The sequence below is a fragment of the Brassica napus genome, chromosome C9, assembly GCF_020379485.1.
Source record: "Brassica napus cultivar Da-Ae chromosome C9, Da-Ae, whole genome shotgun sequence".
NCBI lineage: Eukaryota > Viridiplantae > Streptophyta > Magnoliopsida > Brassicales > Brassicaceae > Brassica > Brassica napus.
Genome location: NC_063452.1, coordinates 55638728 through 55656594, shown reverse-complemented (window position 1 = coordinate 55656594; position 17867 = coordinate 55638728). Strand labels below are relative to the sequence as shown.

Sequence of the window (17867 nt, the reverse complement as noted above, 5' to 3'; positions counted from 1 at the left end):
AACGTTATGGTGCAATTGTGTCCATTTACATTTCTGGTGAAGGATCTCAGAACGGGGGAAACACTTCTCAAAGGCAAGGCCAATGATGGAGTGTATGAGTGGCCGGTGACTTCTTCTCTAATTCAAGCTTTTCCATGTATCAAGTCATCTCTTTCAACTTGGCATTCAAGACTTGGGCATCCTTCACTATCGATTTCAAATCAACTTATTTCAGCTTTTTCTCTTCCAGCTTCTTCTATATCATCATTTTTGTTTTGCAATTCTTGTTCAATTATAAAAGCCACAAACTTCCATTTTCCAATACATCTATTCGTTCTTCTCGTCCTCTTGATGTTGTATTCTCAGATGTCTGGACTGCTCCTAGCTATTCAGTTGATGGGTTCAAGTATTATATAATCTTTGTTGATCATTTCACAAGGTATATTTGGCTCTATCCTCTAAAGCTAAAGTCTCAGGTTATCCATCTCTTTCCTACATTCAAAGCGCTGGTGGAGCATCAGTTCAGTTCTAAAATCAAAACCCTTTACTCGGATAATGGTGGTGAGTACATTGGTCTCAGATCGTTTCTTGCTGATCACGGGATTCAACATCTCACCAGTCCACCACACACCCCTGAACACAACGGCATTGCGGAAAGACGACACCGTCACATAGTGGAAACATGAATGTCTTTGCTTACTCATGCCAAGATGCCGATCAAATACTGGTCTTATGCGTTCATGATTGTGGTTTATCTTATAAATCGCATGCCACGCCAAACCTTGAGAAGAAGTCTCCATCCCAAACTACACTAAACTCCGGGTCTTTGGGTGCCTTTTCTACCCGTGGCTGCGACTCTATGGTGCAAATAAATTCAATCCAAAATCCATTCCGTGTGTGTTTCTGGGGTATTCTCTAACTCAAAGTGCTTTTTTGTCTAGACAAGTCCACACAACGTATCTATACTTCTCGTCATGTCATTTTTCAAGAGAGTATATTCCCTTTCTCTCAAAACACTTCTCAAAACTCTTCTTCTCCAGACTCCTCTTCTTCTTCAGCTTATCCTCCAGCTACAACAGTTCCGATCTATCACCAGCCACTCATTCATCAACTGCCCCTGAACTCTGCTCCTCCACCAACGAGTTCGACACCAGCTACACTGACTGAAACAGAGGACTCTGCACTTGAGTATATTCCCTTTCTCTCAAAACACTTCTCAAAACTCTTCTTCTCCAGACTCCTCTTCTTCTTCAGCTTATCCTCCAGCTACAACAGTTCCGATCTATCACCAGCCACTCATTCATCAACTGCCCCTGAACTCTGCTCCTCCACCAACGAGTTCGACACCAGCTACACTGACTGAAACAGAGGACTCTGCACTTGAGCTCGAACCCACACCAACTCTGGTGGAACCAGCCCTAACGCCTACTCCACCACAACCAGCTCCTGAGCCTATCCAGATGCAACCAGCTCCTGAGCCGCAGGTTCCAGTGTCTCATCCGATGATGACTCGAGCAAGGAACAATGTTCGAAAACCAAACCCAAAATATGGGCTTATAGCTCAGTTAGGGGACGTGGAGCCTCGAACTCTTGCTCAGGCACTGCAAGATGAACGGTGGCGTAAATCCATGGGTGCTGAAATGGATGCTCAAATACGTGAGGGGACATGGGATTTAACTCCACCTCCTGCTAATAAAAACGTTGTGGGTTGTAGATGGATTCATACCATTAAACGTAATCTTGATGGTTCTGTTGGCAGGTTAAAATCGCGCTTGGTGGCCAAAGGAAATCATCAGCAACAAGGACTTGATTTTCATGACACATTCAGTCCTGTGATCAAGCATGCAACGATCAGACTGGTTCTTGGCGTTGCTGTTGCTCATAACTGGCCGCTTCGTCAACTAGATGTCAATAACGCTTTCCTTCAAGGTCATCTTCAAGAGGAAGTGTACATGATGCAACCACCGGGATTTGTTGATCAGGACAAACCACATTATGTATGTCTTCTACGGAAGGCAATAAATGGCCTAAAACAGGCTCCGAGGGCGTGGTACAATGAACTCCGCCAGTTCCTTACAAGCGTTGGCTTCATCGCTTCTCTTGGTGACACATCACTCTTCATTCTCAGATTGGGAACACATATTGTCTACATCCTTATTTATGTATATGATATTGTGGTCACATGAAATTCTCCTCCTCTGGTTGATCGGTTCATTACTACCCTTGCTTCTCGGTTTTCATTGAAGGATCTTGGAAATCTCTCATACTTCCTTGGTCTTGAAGCTTCTCGCACGCCTTCTGGTCTGCGTCTGACTCAACACCGTTATGTCTCTGATTTTCTCCATCGAACGAAAATGGAAAATGTGAAACCCGCTCTTACTCCAATGTGTTCGTCTCAGATACTCAGGGCTACACTTGGTACACCTCTTGCTGACCCGACGATGTTTAGAGCTACAGTTGGTAGTCTTCAGTATCTTGGTCTTACACGACCAGACATTGCGTTTGCAGTGAATAGACTCTCACAGTATATGCATAAACCGACTGACGCACACTGGGATGCAGTAAAAAGAGTGCTGCGATATCTAGCTGGGACGGTTACTCATGGTATATTCTTCTTTGCGTCAACTCCCTTAACTCTTCATGCCTATTCAGATTGGGCTGGGAACAAGGATGACTACACTTCTACAGGAGCTTAACATTGTGTACATTGGGAAACAGCCTATATCTTGGGGCTCACGCAAGCAAAAAAGTGTATCTCGTTCGTCGACGGAGGTAGAATACCGGTCTGTTGCAGATACTGCAGTGGAACTAAAATGGATCCTCTCCATTGCCACCGAGCTTGGTATTCCTTTGTCTGGCATACCCACAATTTACTGTGATAATATAGGAGCAACTCAGCTGTGTGCCAACCTAGTTTTTCATAGAAGAATGAAACATGTGGCACTTGATTATCATTTCATTCGGAAACAAGTCCAGCAAAAGCGTCTACGGGTCTTTCATGTTTGCTCTGCTGATCAACTGGCTGATGCCTTGTCAAAACCATTGCCTCGACCAAGATTCCAAACTCTATCAGCAAAGATTGGACTTACCTCTGGATGTCCATCTTGAGGGGGGATGTTAGTATATACTCTATATCTTAGATATGATTACATAAATATCTTTAGTTTCTATAATCTCTCCTTGTATTGATAGCCTAGGATACATGACTTGCTCTCTACTCCTATTCTCTCTGTATGTAAGCTTATGCTTAAGATCAATAATACTCAAGTTGAATACCTTCTCTATACAAACTATGGTTATTCCAAAATGCAACATGAAATTCTAATTATAAGCTTAAAAGGCTAAATCCTTGTGTTCAGTCATTTGCAACTTATTTTATTGCATACGGTTTAGCTCTATTTCCTCAGAATAGGCAACATTTTATCAAAGACATGACCTCAAAATCAACCACAAACATCACAACCACAAAGTAGAAAACCAAACGGATATACTATCAAACTCTTAACTAAAGATGTATCGGATCGACAAGCAAAGCAGTGAGATAATCCTTTAGTTTTCCTTCACGGTGATTGTAGACATCATCCGACGTATAGAGAATATTCACCATGCGTCCATAATTGACGACTTGCATAAGAACGGGACGTGAAATGTTGGTTGTCTTTAAGCACTCTTCGTTTACAATCTTGTTGATATCTCCAATCATCTTATGAAATTCCCCACTTGCCTCTTTTTTCGTGACTCCATGTTGTTTCATGTAATAGTTAAGCGCATTTGCAGTGTACCCTTTATTCATATCCTCCTGATAATACAAGGAGCCATTTAGGTAACAAAATGAAATCATTAGTTAACCTAAACCTTTCTAATTATAATGTGTACCTCAAAATCCGTAATATCATCCAAGAGACGTGTCTTCCTTGCTAGATATCGGACAGACTTTGGTCTAGATAGTAGCCACTCAAAATCTTCTTTTTTACCAATCTCTCCAAGTCCCATAATAGAACATGCTATGGTTGCATACGAACCAGCCTCAGCCCCACCAGCCTCTACATACTCATCAAAGTTAGGGATTTGACCTGCTCTTGCCCATTTGATAAGGTCAAGATTTGTTCTCGCGACTATCTTGAACTGCTTATACCAAAGATTTAAACATCATACACAACTTCATTACCACTAAATAAATGTAAATTTGGGCATTTAAGATTAACGAAGGTGTTGTAAGTAGTTATCACCTCTTCTATCATCTTCTCCAACGCAAATGATCTTCCTTGTGACTTCAATATTTCTTCAAACTCCTTGTAAACAGACATCACAAATTTGAAGGCAGTCTTCATGTGACCATGAAGATTTTCCATGTACTCGGGATCCCATCTGTTCAAATAACAATTCACAATGGTTGTCGGTGTTTTCTGATGAAACCAAATAGATGTTTCTTAGGTGTATATATATAGATACCTTTCCAAACAGTTAACCACGCTTTCAACTTCAGGAATTGAACCATAAGTATCGCAAGCATCGTCTAAAAAGGCCAACAATAAGATAAACTTGGCCGACATAATTCTCCCAAGTGAAAATTGTGGCTCAAAATACATCATCGATCCCACAAACCAGCTCTCGAATGTTCGTTCTCTGAAGCCGTGTGGGAGGTTCTTCGTATGGTCTAGTTCCCTCCACCACCTGCAAATATAGAACAAAAATTATATATATATATATAATACTCCTCCTACATCTATCTCATAAGAAAATTTATTCATTCACACACGTGGTGATAATTTTTAATTCTTGAATGTAGTGAAGTTGCAAGAACTTGAAATTGAGCTTGGCTAGCTTGAGTAGTGTCTCATCGTTGTCCTCTTCTTGTTTATAGAACGAAAGATACTCTCTTGCAACCAGAACTGGGACGTTCTGATGCTGCGGTATGTAAAGAGCATTTTGTATATGCTTTAAAATATGTGGTGGGATCGCTTTGCTATCTGTAGCTAGTGACTCCAAATAGTCCAATGTAAAGCTCAACGCTTCATCCAGGATATGATCTGTCGTTGTCCTGAAGTGCGCTGCTTCGTAGAAGCTTAGCATGCCCTGGACATCTTCCATTAATCTTTCTTTAAATTTACCGTCGTTTCTTTTGAATCTATCGAAAACATCTACATGGAAAAATATATATTATTTAATATATAACGTACACATACGTAAGGCCACCATTAACCCTAAAGTTGCTTAAGTGGGGTACTTAAAAAACTTTTAAATTTTTTTTGTTTTGTCTAAAAAAAAAAAATTAAAAGAATAATCAATCGCGAACCGCCACATGTCCGTGGGGTCCGCGAACAGTGCAAGCAACAGTTTTGTGATGTCTAATTAAGCGTTCCTTCTTCTTCTTCTTCTCTTTTTTTTTTTAATTAAAAAAATGCTAAGCACCCTTTAAACACACATGATTAATGGTGCTCTAACTCATTAAGATATTACTTACCAGTTTTTGTCCAAAAAAAAAATATTACTTACCAGACAACATATTATGACCATATATTCTAAAAACCCGAAACATGATGGAGACTGTGTACAGATCATTTTCATCTGTGATCAGTTCATCTATCTTCTCGAAAGCATGTTTTAGGGTCTCCACGATCTCCTTCTCAAAAATATAAGCGAGGCCAAGACTGTCCAGAACATGAATCGAAAGAATGCTCCTCTTCATTGCGTCTTTGTCTCTGGAAGAAAACGTGAATATGTTTTTTCTTAATTTAGGCTTTAGTACTTCCATCTCTCTTGCAAGCACATCAAAATCCTGAATGTCAATACAAGTCAAAGATACCATTTAAGGAATAATACATGCATGTATATATATTCTTTTTTTTTTTGAAAATTATGTATATATATTCTTTGTCCGAGTATATATATATAAATGGACTCACTGAATCAGCAATGGAGATATTGAGAAAGTGATCACCCCATTGAGAGGGTAGCAATTTTGAAAAATTTAAGTAGTTTTTCTGACCGCTCTTTACTTCTTCCATAGGGAGACAGAGCTGAGGGTGGTGCAGACCTTTTCAGAGGGTAGATATATATATATATATATAATACTAGGAATTAATCTGTGTCCTTCGCATAATGAAATACTTTTAAAATAAATATATTTTTATTTTTTTAAATAATACCAAATGATATGTAAACTATATTTTAATGATTTGATCAAACTAAAATAATAAAAATATCTGATTTTTTTTTAAATTCAAGTATAATGCATATTTCAAAAAAGAAAAAATCAAAATATTTATTTATTTTATATGGTATATAGATTAATTTAAATGTTATTAAAATACATATTTTTAATTTGAATATCTATTAAATGAAGCTTCATACTCATATGATTTTATGATCATTTGTAACTTGTTATAACAACAGTTTTAAACCACTGATCACAAAATTTTCAGTGTGAAATTTTCAAAAGATTAAGTTATCTACAATCGTTTAAAAAATTTCAAAATGTAACAACACGTATGTCTCTGACGTTAATATTTACATATGTTAACTATAAATATATTCTTAATAAATTAAACATTATATCTAGTTGTCATTAATTATTATATTTTCCATACTAAGTGTATTAATGCTACCAACATGTATCCATAACTCGATTAGTTGATTAACTAATATTACATTTGTTTTTAAAGAGTGTCATTTTAGAATTATTTTACATAAAAATATCGTTTTAGAATTTCAATGCAATTTTTATTTACTTCAGCTGAATATTAATTGTAAAATGCATTGATCTAATAAATAAACTTATTTATCTCAAATACTATTAGTTAATTAGATGTAATTAATAAAAATATAGATGCATCTCAATCATTTTCTTGATATGTGTGAGAGTGACATTTTTTATGAAACAGAAGAAATAACTGATAAATGGTTTTGATCAAAAAACAAAAACTGATAAATGATTGTCTAGTACATAGTTGGGAAGGTCAAGTGTTGTATTTACAGTGGGTGGCTTTTTCCATTTTAACAATTAAGGTTGGACATCACTATTCGTTACTTAAGTAACTTGATACTTGATTTGTATCTGCCTTGAAAATTTAAGTATTGGGTGTTATCAAGGTAAGTAATAAGTCAACAAATTTATTACTTGCAAGACTAATTACTTGATAATACTTATTACATAATTTGTTCGCTGGGACTCAATTTGTTTCTTGTAGTGATGCCATATTAAATACTTATTACTTGATAATAATACTTGTTTTTTCTTTTAATTGCATTTTAAGGTTTACCACAAAGATTCGTTACTCGTCTTATACTTGTTATTTTTTTGTATTCATCTTGATTTTTCAAATACTCGTCATCATCAAGTAAAGTATTAGAAAAAAATTTAGATGCTTATAAGTACAAAACAAATAACAAATATTAAAAAAATTAGATGTCTGGCTTACTACTACTACTCACTGGTTGCCTAGAAAATATATTTTTGTTATCATGAGAAGTATACTATGTTTCAATATCAGAATATTCATATCTTTTTATTCTTCTTCTTTATAATATACACAAGTATTTTGTTTAAAGTAATTTTCATGTTCTTTTAGTAGAGTAAAGAAAAAAATGAATTCATGTCCATTTCTAGTAAAATATTATTTATTAAGTAATTTTTAAATACCCATAATACTTGTAAATATTTACAAGTACTCGTAAATAGTAAATAATAGATCGGGACAAATAATTTGCAAGTAACTCATTTTTGATCAAGTATTCAAAATAGTAAGTACTTACTTTTTACAAGGCATATACAAATCTAAATTTTTATTATTCATACAAAACAAATCAACTATCAGATACACGTAAAATTGCAAGTATCCGCCTTGTATCCGGCCCTATTAGCAATAACAAGGGTATGAATATATTGTGCGGTTTCGGCGAGATACAAAATTAAACGCCATTTTTTCATCATTAAAGCAAACTTTAACCATAATTTTCTGATTAAAATTAAAAATATAAATACAAGTGCGGCACAACTTATCAATAGACCGCACCTCAAAATAAGAAGGGACTAAGTGGTTGGTTTTCTATTGAGTTGTTTAGTTATTTTATTTTCAAGTAAAAAATATAAGTATAATCAATATTTTTAATGCTCTCTTGTTTTGTTATGTCATCTTCATTTCCAAAAATAGTATAACTTTAAAATACATAATTGCTATCACACAGTATATTTTTCTGTTACCTACATACTTGTTTACAATTAATATTTTATAAGCTTTTATTAACAATATTTCTAATATTTGTCACGATTTGAACACTTTTTATGCACTTTTTTAATATATATGCTACTATTCACTTATTTTTAATAGTTCATATTTCATTTTAAAAAAAGATCTCTCAAGATTACCTAAAAACTTTATTTATTTGGTATTTTTGATAAAAATATTGTTTATTATAACAAACTTAAATTAATTTATGTATTGATTTTAATTTTTTTTTTAAATAACAAACTTAAATTAATTTTGTTTAAATACAACTAGCGTAATTATAGTTTTTAAAATAAAATGCTGGCTATAAAATTTCAGTAATAGCATATTAAGTTTTATATTTCAGATATATAAAATATTTTTCAGATAAAATCTATATTTTAAACAATTATATTAATACCACTGATTTTTAGTTTATAAAACATAAATAGATTTATATGTATCCTGCAGTCACATTATTCATTATACATATCACCATTTATATTTTGTTTTTAACTGTTTTTTCTTGGCGATCAGCAGTTGTTTCACTGTATGTTTTTGTTATAAACCGTATCGCACTATCAAATCTGTTTGTTCCGCACCGTTCAATCTAGTGTTACCAGTCAGAATCTAATTTGTTCTTTTCTTTTCACGTTTTAAACATTTTAGGAAGTAGTTGTAAAAAAAACATTTAAGGAAGAAATAAGAATAAAAAAGTATAGTCGGACAAAAGGTATCAGTTTCTGACCACAGAAATGTTAAAAGCCTTATCCTTTTAATGTGCTCCACTTTCTTGTCGTTAGTGACGTAGCAAATCGGAACCTGATTTGTTCTATCCTTTCCACGTTTTAAATATTTTAGGAAGTAGTTGCAAAACAAAACTTTTTAGGAAGAAATAAGGATAAAAAAGTATAGCCAAACAAAAACTACCAGTTTCACAAAAAAAAAAGAAAACAACAATTTTTAATTCAGATATTTTTAAATGAGCAATTTTAATCCTCTAACTTTTAAATTGGAACAAAAAAAAATTTATATCTGTGTTGATCAAGCCATTTTGATCTCACTAAAAGTCAATCGTTAAATATGACTAAAAGAACTAAACGGTTGATTTTTGACGAAATTGAAAAGGCTTGGTCAACGAAAATATGAAATTTATTCATGTTTGACTAGAAGTTAAAAGTTAAAATGACGTGTTTGTGAATTGAAGATGTTTTTGGTTTATGTTCGAAAGTTGGAGGTTATTTTGTAAATTTTCCCTTTCATTTTTTAAAAGATCGTAGTATTTTTCTCTTTGGACACTTCATTTTCTTTTGGGATTATTCATCGATCTTTTTTCGAAAGATGGAGAAGGGAGTAAGAGTCAGAGAACCGATGGCTATGATAAAACCACAAGGTTGAATTTCATCTTCATTTGGATAACTGGAAAGATTTTATATAATATTCCCAAAATTTATGAAAAATATATATTCTTATTATTTGTGGCATTTACAATGAAACCATGACTAAATTTTCAGCATAATGATTCAAAATTTATTTCCTAAACCTAGAGTTTTCTATTTTGTAGGAAAGTTTCTAAATTTTGATCAAAGACCCGACCATTAGAACCTTTATATATCTAAATATATGCTTTTAACATTTTGGTGTAGTTTTTTGGCAGTTTAAGATATGTGTGAGATCAAATCTTCAGCTTGTATATTATCAAATGGGCTGAATCCAGTCATGTGCCAAATTTTGATGAACAAGAGAGGTTTGTGCATATCAGGGTATGTAGCCATGGCCATGTCATCTTCTCTTATGGGATTTGGAAACACTAGTTAGACGTATTATTTTGAATGGTTAAGATCTAGCCCAAAGCTTATCCGTTCTTTAGCTGCAAATGTACGCCTCATGGATGACATAATTGATGAAGTTGTCCTAAATTTACTTGTGACGTGATTATGTATTATATTAAGACTTATTCTTCGGTTCACCCCCTACGGTGAACCTCTAGGTTCACCGACCAATAGGATTGTGTTATTTCATATACGATATTTTTTAAAAAAGGAAAATAAAATATTGTCAAATTATATTATCTTTTTATAAAAAGAAATAAATAAAAAATAGTAGTAATTACAAAAAAAAAAATATTTGTAAAGTCGTCAGCAAAACATTAAACCCTAAATCCTAATCCCTAAACCCTAAATCCTAAACCCTAAACCCTTGGGTAAACCCTAAACTCTAGGATAAATTTTAAACTCTAAATCAAAATCACTAAACACTAAAACACTCGAGGGTTTAGGATTTAGGGTTTAGAGTTTTAGGATTTAGTGTTTTTATTTAGAGTTTAAGATTTATCTAAGGGTTTACCCAAGGGTTTTGAGTTTATCCAAGGGTTTAGGGTTTACCCAAGGGTTTAGGGTTTAGGATTTAGGGTTTAGGGATTAGAATTTAGGGTTTAGTGTTTTGCTGATGACGTTAAAAATATTTTTTTTTAATTCTTTTTTTTGTAACTACTAATTTTTTTTACTTTTTTATTTTAAAAACAAAATATAACTTGACAATATTTGGTTTCCTTTTTTAAAAGATATCGAATTTGAAATAATGAAATCTTATTGGTTGGTGAACCTCTTGAACCAAGAATAACTCTTAGTTTATTCTATGGAAATTCCGTTTCTAAACCGTACTTAATTCCATGTTGCTTCATGGATATAGTTAAGGGCGTTTGCTAATATTCCTTATTCATTTATATAAGAGTTATTCTTGGGTTCACCCCTTAGGGTGAACCTCTAGGTTCACCAACCAATAGGATTTCATTAATCAAATTCGATATCTTTTAAAAAAGGAAACAAAATATTGTCAACTTATTTAATACTTTTAAAATAAAAAGTAAAAAAAAAAACTAGTTACAGAAAAAAAGAATTAAAAAAAATCTTTTTAACGTCGTCAGCCACTAAACCCTAAATCCTAATCCCTAAACCCTAAATCCTAAACCTTAAATCCTAAACCCTAAACCCTTGGGTAAACCCTAAACCCTTGGGTAAACCCTAAACCCTTGGGTAAACTCTAAACCTTTGGGTAAACCCTAAACCCTTGGATAAATCGTAAACTCTAAATAAAAACACTAAACCCTAAAACTCTAAACCCTAAACCCTAAACCCTTGAGTGTTTTAGTGTTTAGTGATTTTGATTTAGAGTTTAAGATTTATCCTAGAATTTAGGGTTTACCCAAGGGTTTAGGATTTAGAATTCAGGGTTTAGGGATTAGGATTTAAGGTTTAATGTTTTGGTGACGACGTTAAATTTTTTTTTTTGTAATTGTTACTATTTTTTATTTTTTATTTCTTACCTATTAGTTTTAAAAAGATAATATAATTTGACAATATTTTGTTTCCTTTTTTAAAAGATATCAAATATGAAATAACACAATTTTATTGGTTGCTGAACCTAGAAGTTCACCCTAAGGGGTAAATCCAAGAATCGCTACATAGGGTAAGTAGGGGGCAGTTGCCCTCCATAAAATTTTAAAATTTCCTTAAATGCTAAGAAGAAAATTCGATTGCCACCCATTGAAAAATATTAAGAGTCAGAGAACCGATGGCTATGATAAAACCACAAGGTTGAATTTCATCTTCATTTGGATAACTGGGAAGATTTTATATAATATTCCCAAAATTTATGAAAAATATATATTCTTATTATTTGTGGCATTTACAATGAAACCATGACTAAATTTTCAGCATAATGATTCAAAATTTATTTCCTAAACCTAGAGTTTTCTATTTTGTAGGAAAGTTTCTAAATTTTGATCAAAGACCCGGCCATTAGAACCTTTATATATCGAAATATATGCTTTTTGGCAGTTTAAGATATGTGTGAGATCAAATCTTCAGCTTGTATATTATCAAATGGGCTGAATCCAGTCATGTGCCAAATTTTGATGAACAAGAGAGGTTGGTGCATATCAGGGTATGTAGCCATGGCCATGTCATCTTCTCTTATGGGATTTGGAAACACTAGTTAGACGTATTATTTTGAATGGTTAAGATCTAGCCCAAAGCTTATCCGTTCTTTAGCTGCAAATGTACGCCTCATGGATGACATAATTGATGAAGTTGTCCTAAATTTACTTGTGACGTGATTATGTATTATAATAAGACTTATTCTTCTGTTTCGGTTCACGCTAGAGGGTGAACCTCTAGGTTCACCGACCAATAAAATTGTGTTATTTCATATACGATATCTTTTAAAAAAGAAAATAAAATATTGTCAAATTATATTATCCTTTTATAAAAAGAAATAAATAAAAAATAGTAGTAATTACAAAAAAAAATATTTGTAAAATCGTCAGCAAAACATTAAACCCTAAATCCTAATCCCTAAACCCTAAATCCTAAACCCTAAACCTTTGGGTAAACCCTAAACTCTATGATAAATCTTAAACTCTAAATCAAAATCACTAAACACTAAAACACTCGAGGGTTTAGGATTTAGGGTTTAGAGTTTTAGGATTTAGTGTTTTTATTTAGAGTTTAAGATTTATCTAAGGGTTTAGGGTTTACCCAAGAGTTTTGAGTTTATCCAAGGGTTTAGGGTTTACCCAAGGGTTTAGAGTTTAGTATTTAGGGTTTAGGGATTAGAATTTAGGGTTTAGTGTTTTGCTGATGGCGTTAAAAATATTTTTTTTTAATTCTTTTTTTGGTAACTACTAATTTTTTTTACTTTTTTATTTTAAAAACATAATATAACTTGACAATATTCGGTTTCCTTTTTTAAAAGATATCGAATTTGAAATAATGAAATCCTATTGGTTGGTGAACCTCTTGAACCACGAATAACTCTAGTTTATTCTATGGAAATTCCGTTTCTAAACCGTACTTAATTCCATGTTGCTTCATGGATATAGTTAAGGGCGTTTGCTAATATTCCTTATTCGTTAATATAAGAGTTATTCTTGGGTTCACCAACCAATAGGATTTCATTAATCAAATTCGATATCTTTTAAAAAAAGAAACAAAATATTGTCAAGTTATATTATACTTTTAAAATAAAAAGTAAAAAAAAAACTAGTTACAGAAAAAAAGAATTAAAAAAAATCTTTTTAACGTCGTCAGCCACTAAACCCTAAATCCTAATCCCTAAACCCTAAATCCTAAACCCTAAATCCTAAACCGTAAACCCTTGGGTAAACCCTTAACCCTTGGGTAAACTCTAAACCTTTGGGTAAACCCTAAACCCTTGGATAAATCGTAAACTCTAAAGAAAAACACTAAACCCTAAAACTCTAAACTCTAAACCCTAAACCCTTGAGTGTTTTAGTGTTTAGTGATTTTGATTTAGAGTTTAAGATTTATCCTAGAGTTTAGGGTTTACCCAAGGGTTTAGGATTTAGAATTCAGGGTTTAGGGATTAGGATTTAAGGTTTAATGTTTTGGTGACGACGTTAATTTTTTTTTTTTTTGTAATTATTACTATTTTTTATTTTTTATTTTTTACCTATTAGTTTTAAAAAGATAATATAATTTGACAATATTTTGTTTCCTTTTTTAAAAGATATCAAATATGAAATAACACAATCCTATTGGTTGGTGAACCTAGAGGTTCACCATATGGGGTGAACCCAAGAATCGCTACATAGGGTAAGTAGGGGGCAGTTGCCCTCCATAAAATTTTAAAATTTCCTTAAATGCTAAGAAGAAAATTCGATTGCCACCCATTGAAAAATATTAAGAGTTAGAGAACCGATGGCTATGATGAAACCACAAGGTTGAATTTCATCTTCATTTGGATAACTGGGAAGATTTTATATAATATTCCCAAAATTTATGAATAATATATATTCTTATTATTTGTGGCATTTACAATGAAACCATGACTAAATTTTCAGCATAATGATTCAAAATTTATTTCGTAAACCTAGAGTTTTCTATTTTGTAGGAAAGTTTCTAAATTTTGATCAAAGACCCGGCCATTAGAACCTTTATATATCTAAATATATGCTTTTAACATTTTGGTGTAGTTTTTTGGCAGTTTAAGATATGTGTGAGATCAAATCTTCAGCTTGTATATTATCAAATGGGCTGAATCCAGTCATGTGCCAAATTTTGATGAACAAGAGAGGTTGGTGCATATCAGGGTATGTAGCCATGGCCATGTCATCTTCTCTTATGGGATTTGGAAACACTAGTTAGACGTATTATTTTGAATGGTTAAGATCTAGCCCAAAGCTTATCCGTTCTTTAGCTGCAAATGTACGCCTCATGGATGACATAATTGATGAAGTTGTCTAAAATTTACTTGTGACATGATTATGTATTATATTAAGACTTATTCTTCTGTTTCGGTTCACCCTAGAGTCTAGGTTCACCGACTAATAAAATTGTGTTATTTCATATACGATATCTTTTAAAAAAGAAAATAAAATATTGTCAAATTATATTATCTTTTTATAAAAAGAAATAAATAAAAAATAGTAGTAATTACAAAAAAAAATATTTGTAAAGTCGTGAGCAAAACATTAAACCCTAAATCCTAATTCCTAAACCCTAAATCCTAAACCCTAAACCCTTGGGTAAACCCTAAACTCTAGGATAAATCTTAAACTCTTAATCAAAATCATTAAACACTAAAACACTTGAGGGTTTAAGATTTATGGTTTAGAGTTTTAAGATTTAGTGTTTTTATTTAGAGTTTAGGATTTATCTAAGGGTTTAGGGTTTACCCAAGGGTTTTGAGTTTATCAAAGGGTTTAGGGTTTACCCAAGGGTTTAGGGTTTAGGATTTAGGGTTTAGGGATTAGAATTTAGAGTTTAGTGTTTTGCTGATGACGTTAAAAATATTTTTTTTTAATTCTTTTTTTTGTAACTACTAATTTTTTTTACTTTTTTATTTTAAAAACATAATATAACTTGACAATAATTTGTTTCTTTTTTTAAAAGATATCGAATTTGAAATAATGAAAGAATAACTCTTAGTTTATTCTATGGAAATTCCGTTTCTAAACCGTACTTAACCCTAAACCCTAAATCCTAAACCCTAAACCCTTGGGTAAACCCTAAACTCTAAACCTTTGGGTAAACCCTAAACCCTTGGATAAATCGTAAACTCTAAATAAAAACACTAAACCCTAAAACTGTAAACCCTAAACCCTAAACCCTTGAGTGTTTTAGTGTTTAGTGATTTTGATTTAGAGTTTAAGATTTATCCTAGAGTTTAGGGTTTACCCAAGGGTTTAGGATTTAGAATTCAGGGTTTAGGGATTAGGATTTAAGGTTTAATGTTTTGTTGACGACGTTAAATTTTTTTTTTTTTGTAATTATTACTATTTTTTATTTTTTTATTTTTTACCTATTAGTTTTAAAAAGATAATATAATTCGACAATATTTTGTTTCCTTTTTTAAAAGATATCAAATATGAAATAACACAATCCTATTGGTTGGTGAACCTAGAGGTTCACCATAAGGGGTGAACCCAAGAATCGCTACATAGGGTAAGTAGGGGGCAGTTGCCCTCCATAAAATTTTAAAATTTCCTTAAATGCTAAGAAGAAAATTCGATTGCCACCCATTGAAAAATATTTATTGCCCCCCCCCCCCCCCCCCCCCCCCCCAAACGTAATCAATTCCAAAAACTCAGTTTAAATGATCTACTATTTCCGTTTTCAAATGCCATTTAATATATTTGTGTTAGCATTATTATTATTATTATTATTTTTTTTTTTAACAGAAGGTTCAATCGGCGACCTGTAATCCGTAAGTGGTTTCCGATTGTCCGAAGGCCCGTAATCCGCACCTGGTTTCCGATTGCCAACCGTCTAATCCCCCTGGTCCGGAACCAGCCGGCACTAATACCCATTACCCAAGGACCCGGCACCAACGCCGCGATAACTTTAAACTTAGGGAGGGCGTAAAGCGTTCCGTGGCCACATGGGGTATTCGAACTCGGGTCCGTATCGGTGTTGTAACTACCTCAAGACCACTAGCCCACCACCCTGTGGTTAAACCATTTTTCCATTTTACATATTTGTGTTAGCATTATCATATTGCATTATTTGATTTGCAAACATTAAACCATTTTTCCATTTTTGTATAAAGAAAACGATTTTCTTTCTTCAACAATAATTTACCTGATGGTTTTAGTAAGCATCAAATAAATATTTATTCTTTCCATCATTTTGAGCTCATAATTTTTTAAAAGAAAACCCCTTTTATAATCTAAATATATGTATTTTTATTTGTATTATTTGTCATACCATGAAAAAAACATATTTCCATTTTTTATAATTTTCTTTTTGACAAAAATGCATTTATAAAATAAATTAATTATTTAGTAATAATTTTATCTATAATTATTATTTGTCCCCAATGAATTTTTTTGCTGGCTCCACCACTGGATGGAAGTTCTACATACGGTAGAAGGCCTCTGCGAGTCGCGGATGCACACATGGACAAGTGGGGTTGACCCCATTAAAATTGAGGAAATTGTTTTTTAGTTTATTTTTTTCTAAAATTATTATAATATTTAGTCAATATTTGGTATTTGACCCACTAATTTATGTTAAAAAAATTATATGCCCCCATTAATTTGTAAAAAAAAAAATCTGTTATAATAATATATATTTCCAACCTTTTTTGGGATCAACTATATATTTCTAACTTAAATATTAAATTTATATATTATGATTCCAGTCAAAAATATTCATGGCTCCGCTACCGTCTGCGACTACCATCCAAAGATTCATGAATTATCTCTTCACTTTGCTTGTAGAACCAATACATTTTTCTAGGCTGCTACATAGAATTCTACCAATTTCTTACACTTCATAACATCACTCGATGACATAGTTTGAAGCCACAACATGATACCTAGTTTAATATACACACCCGTAAGATCAAAATTACAGTTAGCTTTCAAGAGAATTACCATCCCATGACATTCAAGTCGCCAACAAGCCTCAATTCAATAGCAGTTTAACGATCCTCTTTTGCCTCATGCATAAACTAAAACAATATTTGCATTGAATAGAGCAAACAAAAAAACTAGATTTAGACAATAACAATATTACAAAAACAATTTAACAATTTTTTTAATTACATGAATGCATAATTATTATACAAATTTAATACAACAACAACAATAATAGTCAGATAAATTTCATCCAAAACCTCCAAAATTCATAAAATATTATCCAAACAAATTGTGTATAATCGAAGATGGTTGTTGATCTTGACGTCGTTTTCATACGATTCATTCTTGTTCATATCAAATGTATTCGCGAGTATTAATATCAGCAATATCCCTTGTTCTACACGAGAACGCGGTGGATAAACGTTAAACGGTTGTGAACCGTGGCGATTTCAATCTAATCGGGTAAAAAAATCGGATGGTAGGAGAATCTCAAGTTTTTGTTCTTTTTAACCCAGAAACCAAATGTTCTACATAAGATCTATGGCATATGTACTTAAACTGCAAGAAAAAACAAAGAGATGATGGAAAATCGAGAAAAAAAAATCAGCAGCCGTCGTGATTAAAATTGCAGAGAAATAAAACCTATATGAAGAAGATGGCTGATAAATGACAAAGCTGCCCTTCCTTAAATGAAAACTCGAAAATACATAAAATTCGCACCAAATGTGCTTCGAAACTGAGCTGGGAGGTGTTAATTAAAAACACAAAACCACCACACCACTATGATTTTATTGTAC

General features: G+C 32.6%; 1 protein-coding gene across 1 annotated transcript; it reads right to left on the bottom strand.

Annotated features, from left to right (window-relative positions):
* Positions 1 to 3331: 3331 nt before the first annotated feature.
* LOC106371933 (alpha-barbatene synthase) lies at positions 3332 to 6119 on the bottom strand. Its single transcript, XM_013812048.3, has 7 exons — positions 5886 to 6119; positions 5476 to 5758; positions 4739 to 5120; positions 4432 to 4653; positions 4209 to 4347; positions 3856 to 4104; positions 3332 to 3778 (listed from the first exon to the last, which is right to left on the bottom strand). The coding sequence occupies exons 1-7, from the start codon at positions 5985 to 5987 to the stop codon at positions 3485 to 3487; spliced, it is 1671 nt and encodes a 556-aa protein (XP_013667502.2). The 5' UTR covers positions 5988 to 6119; the 3' UTR covers positions 3332 to 3484.
* Positions 6120 to 17867: the final 11748 nt, after the last annotated feature.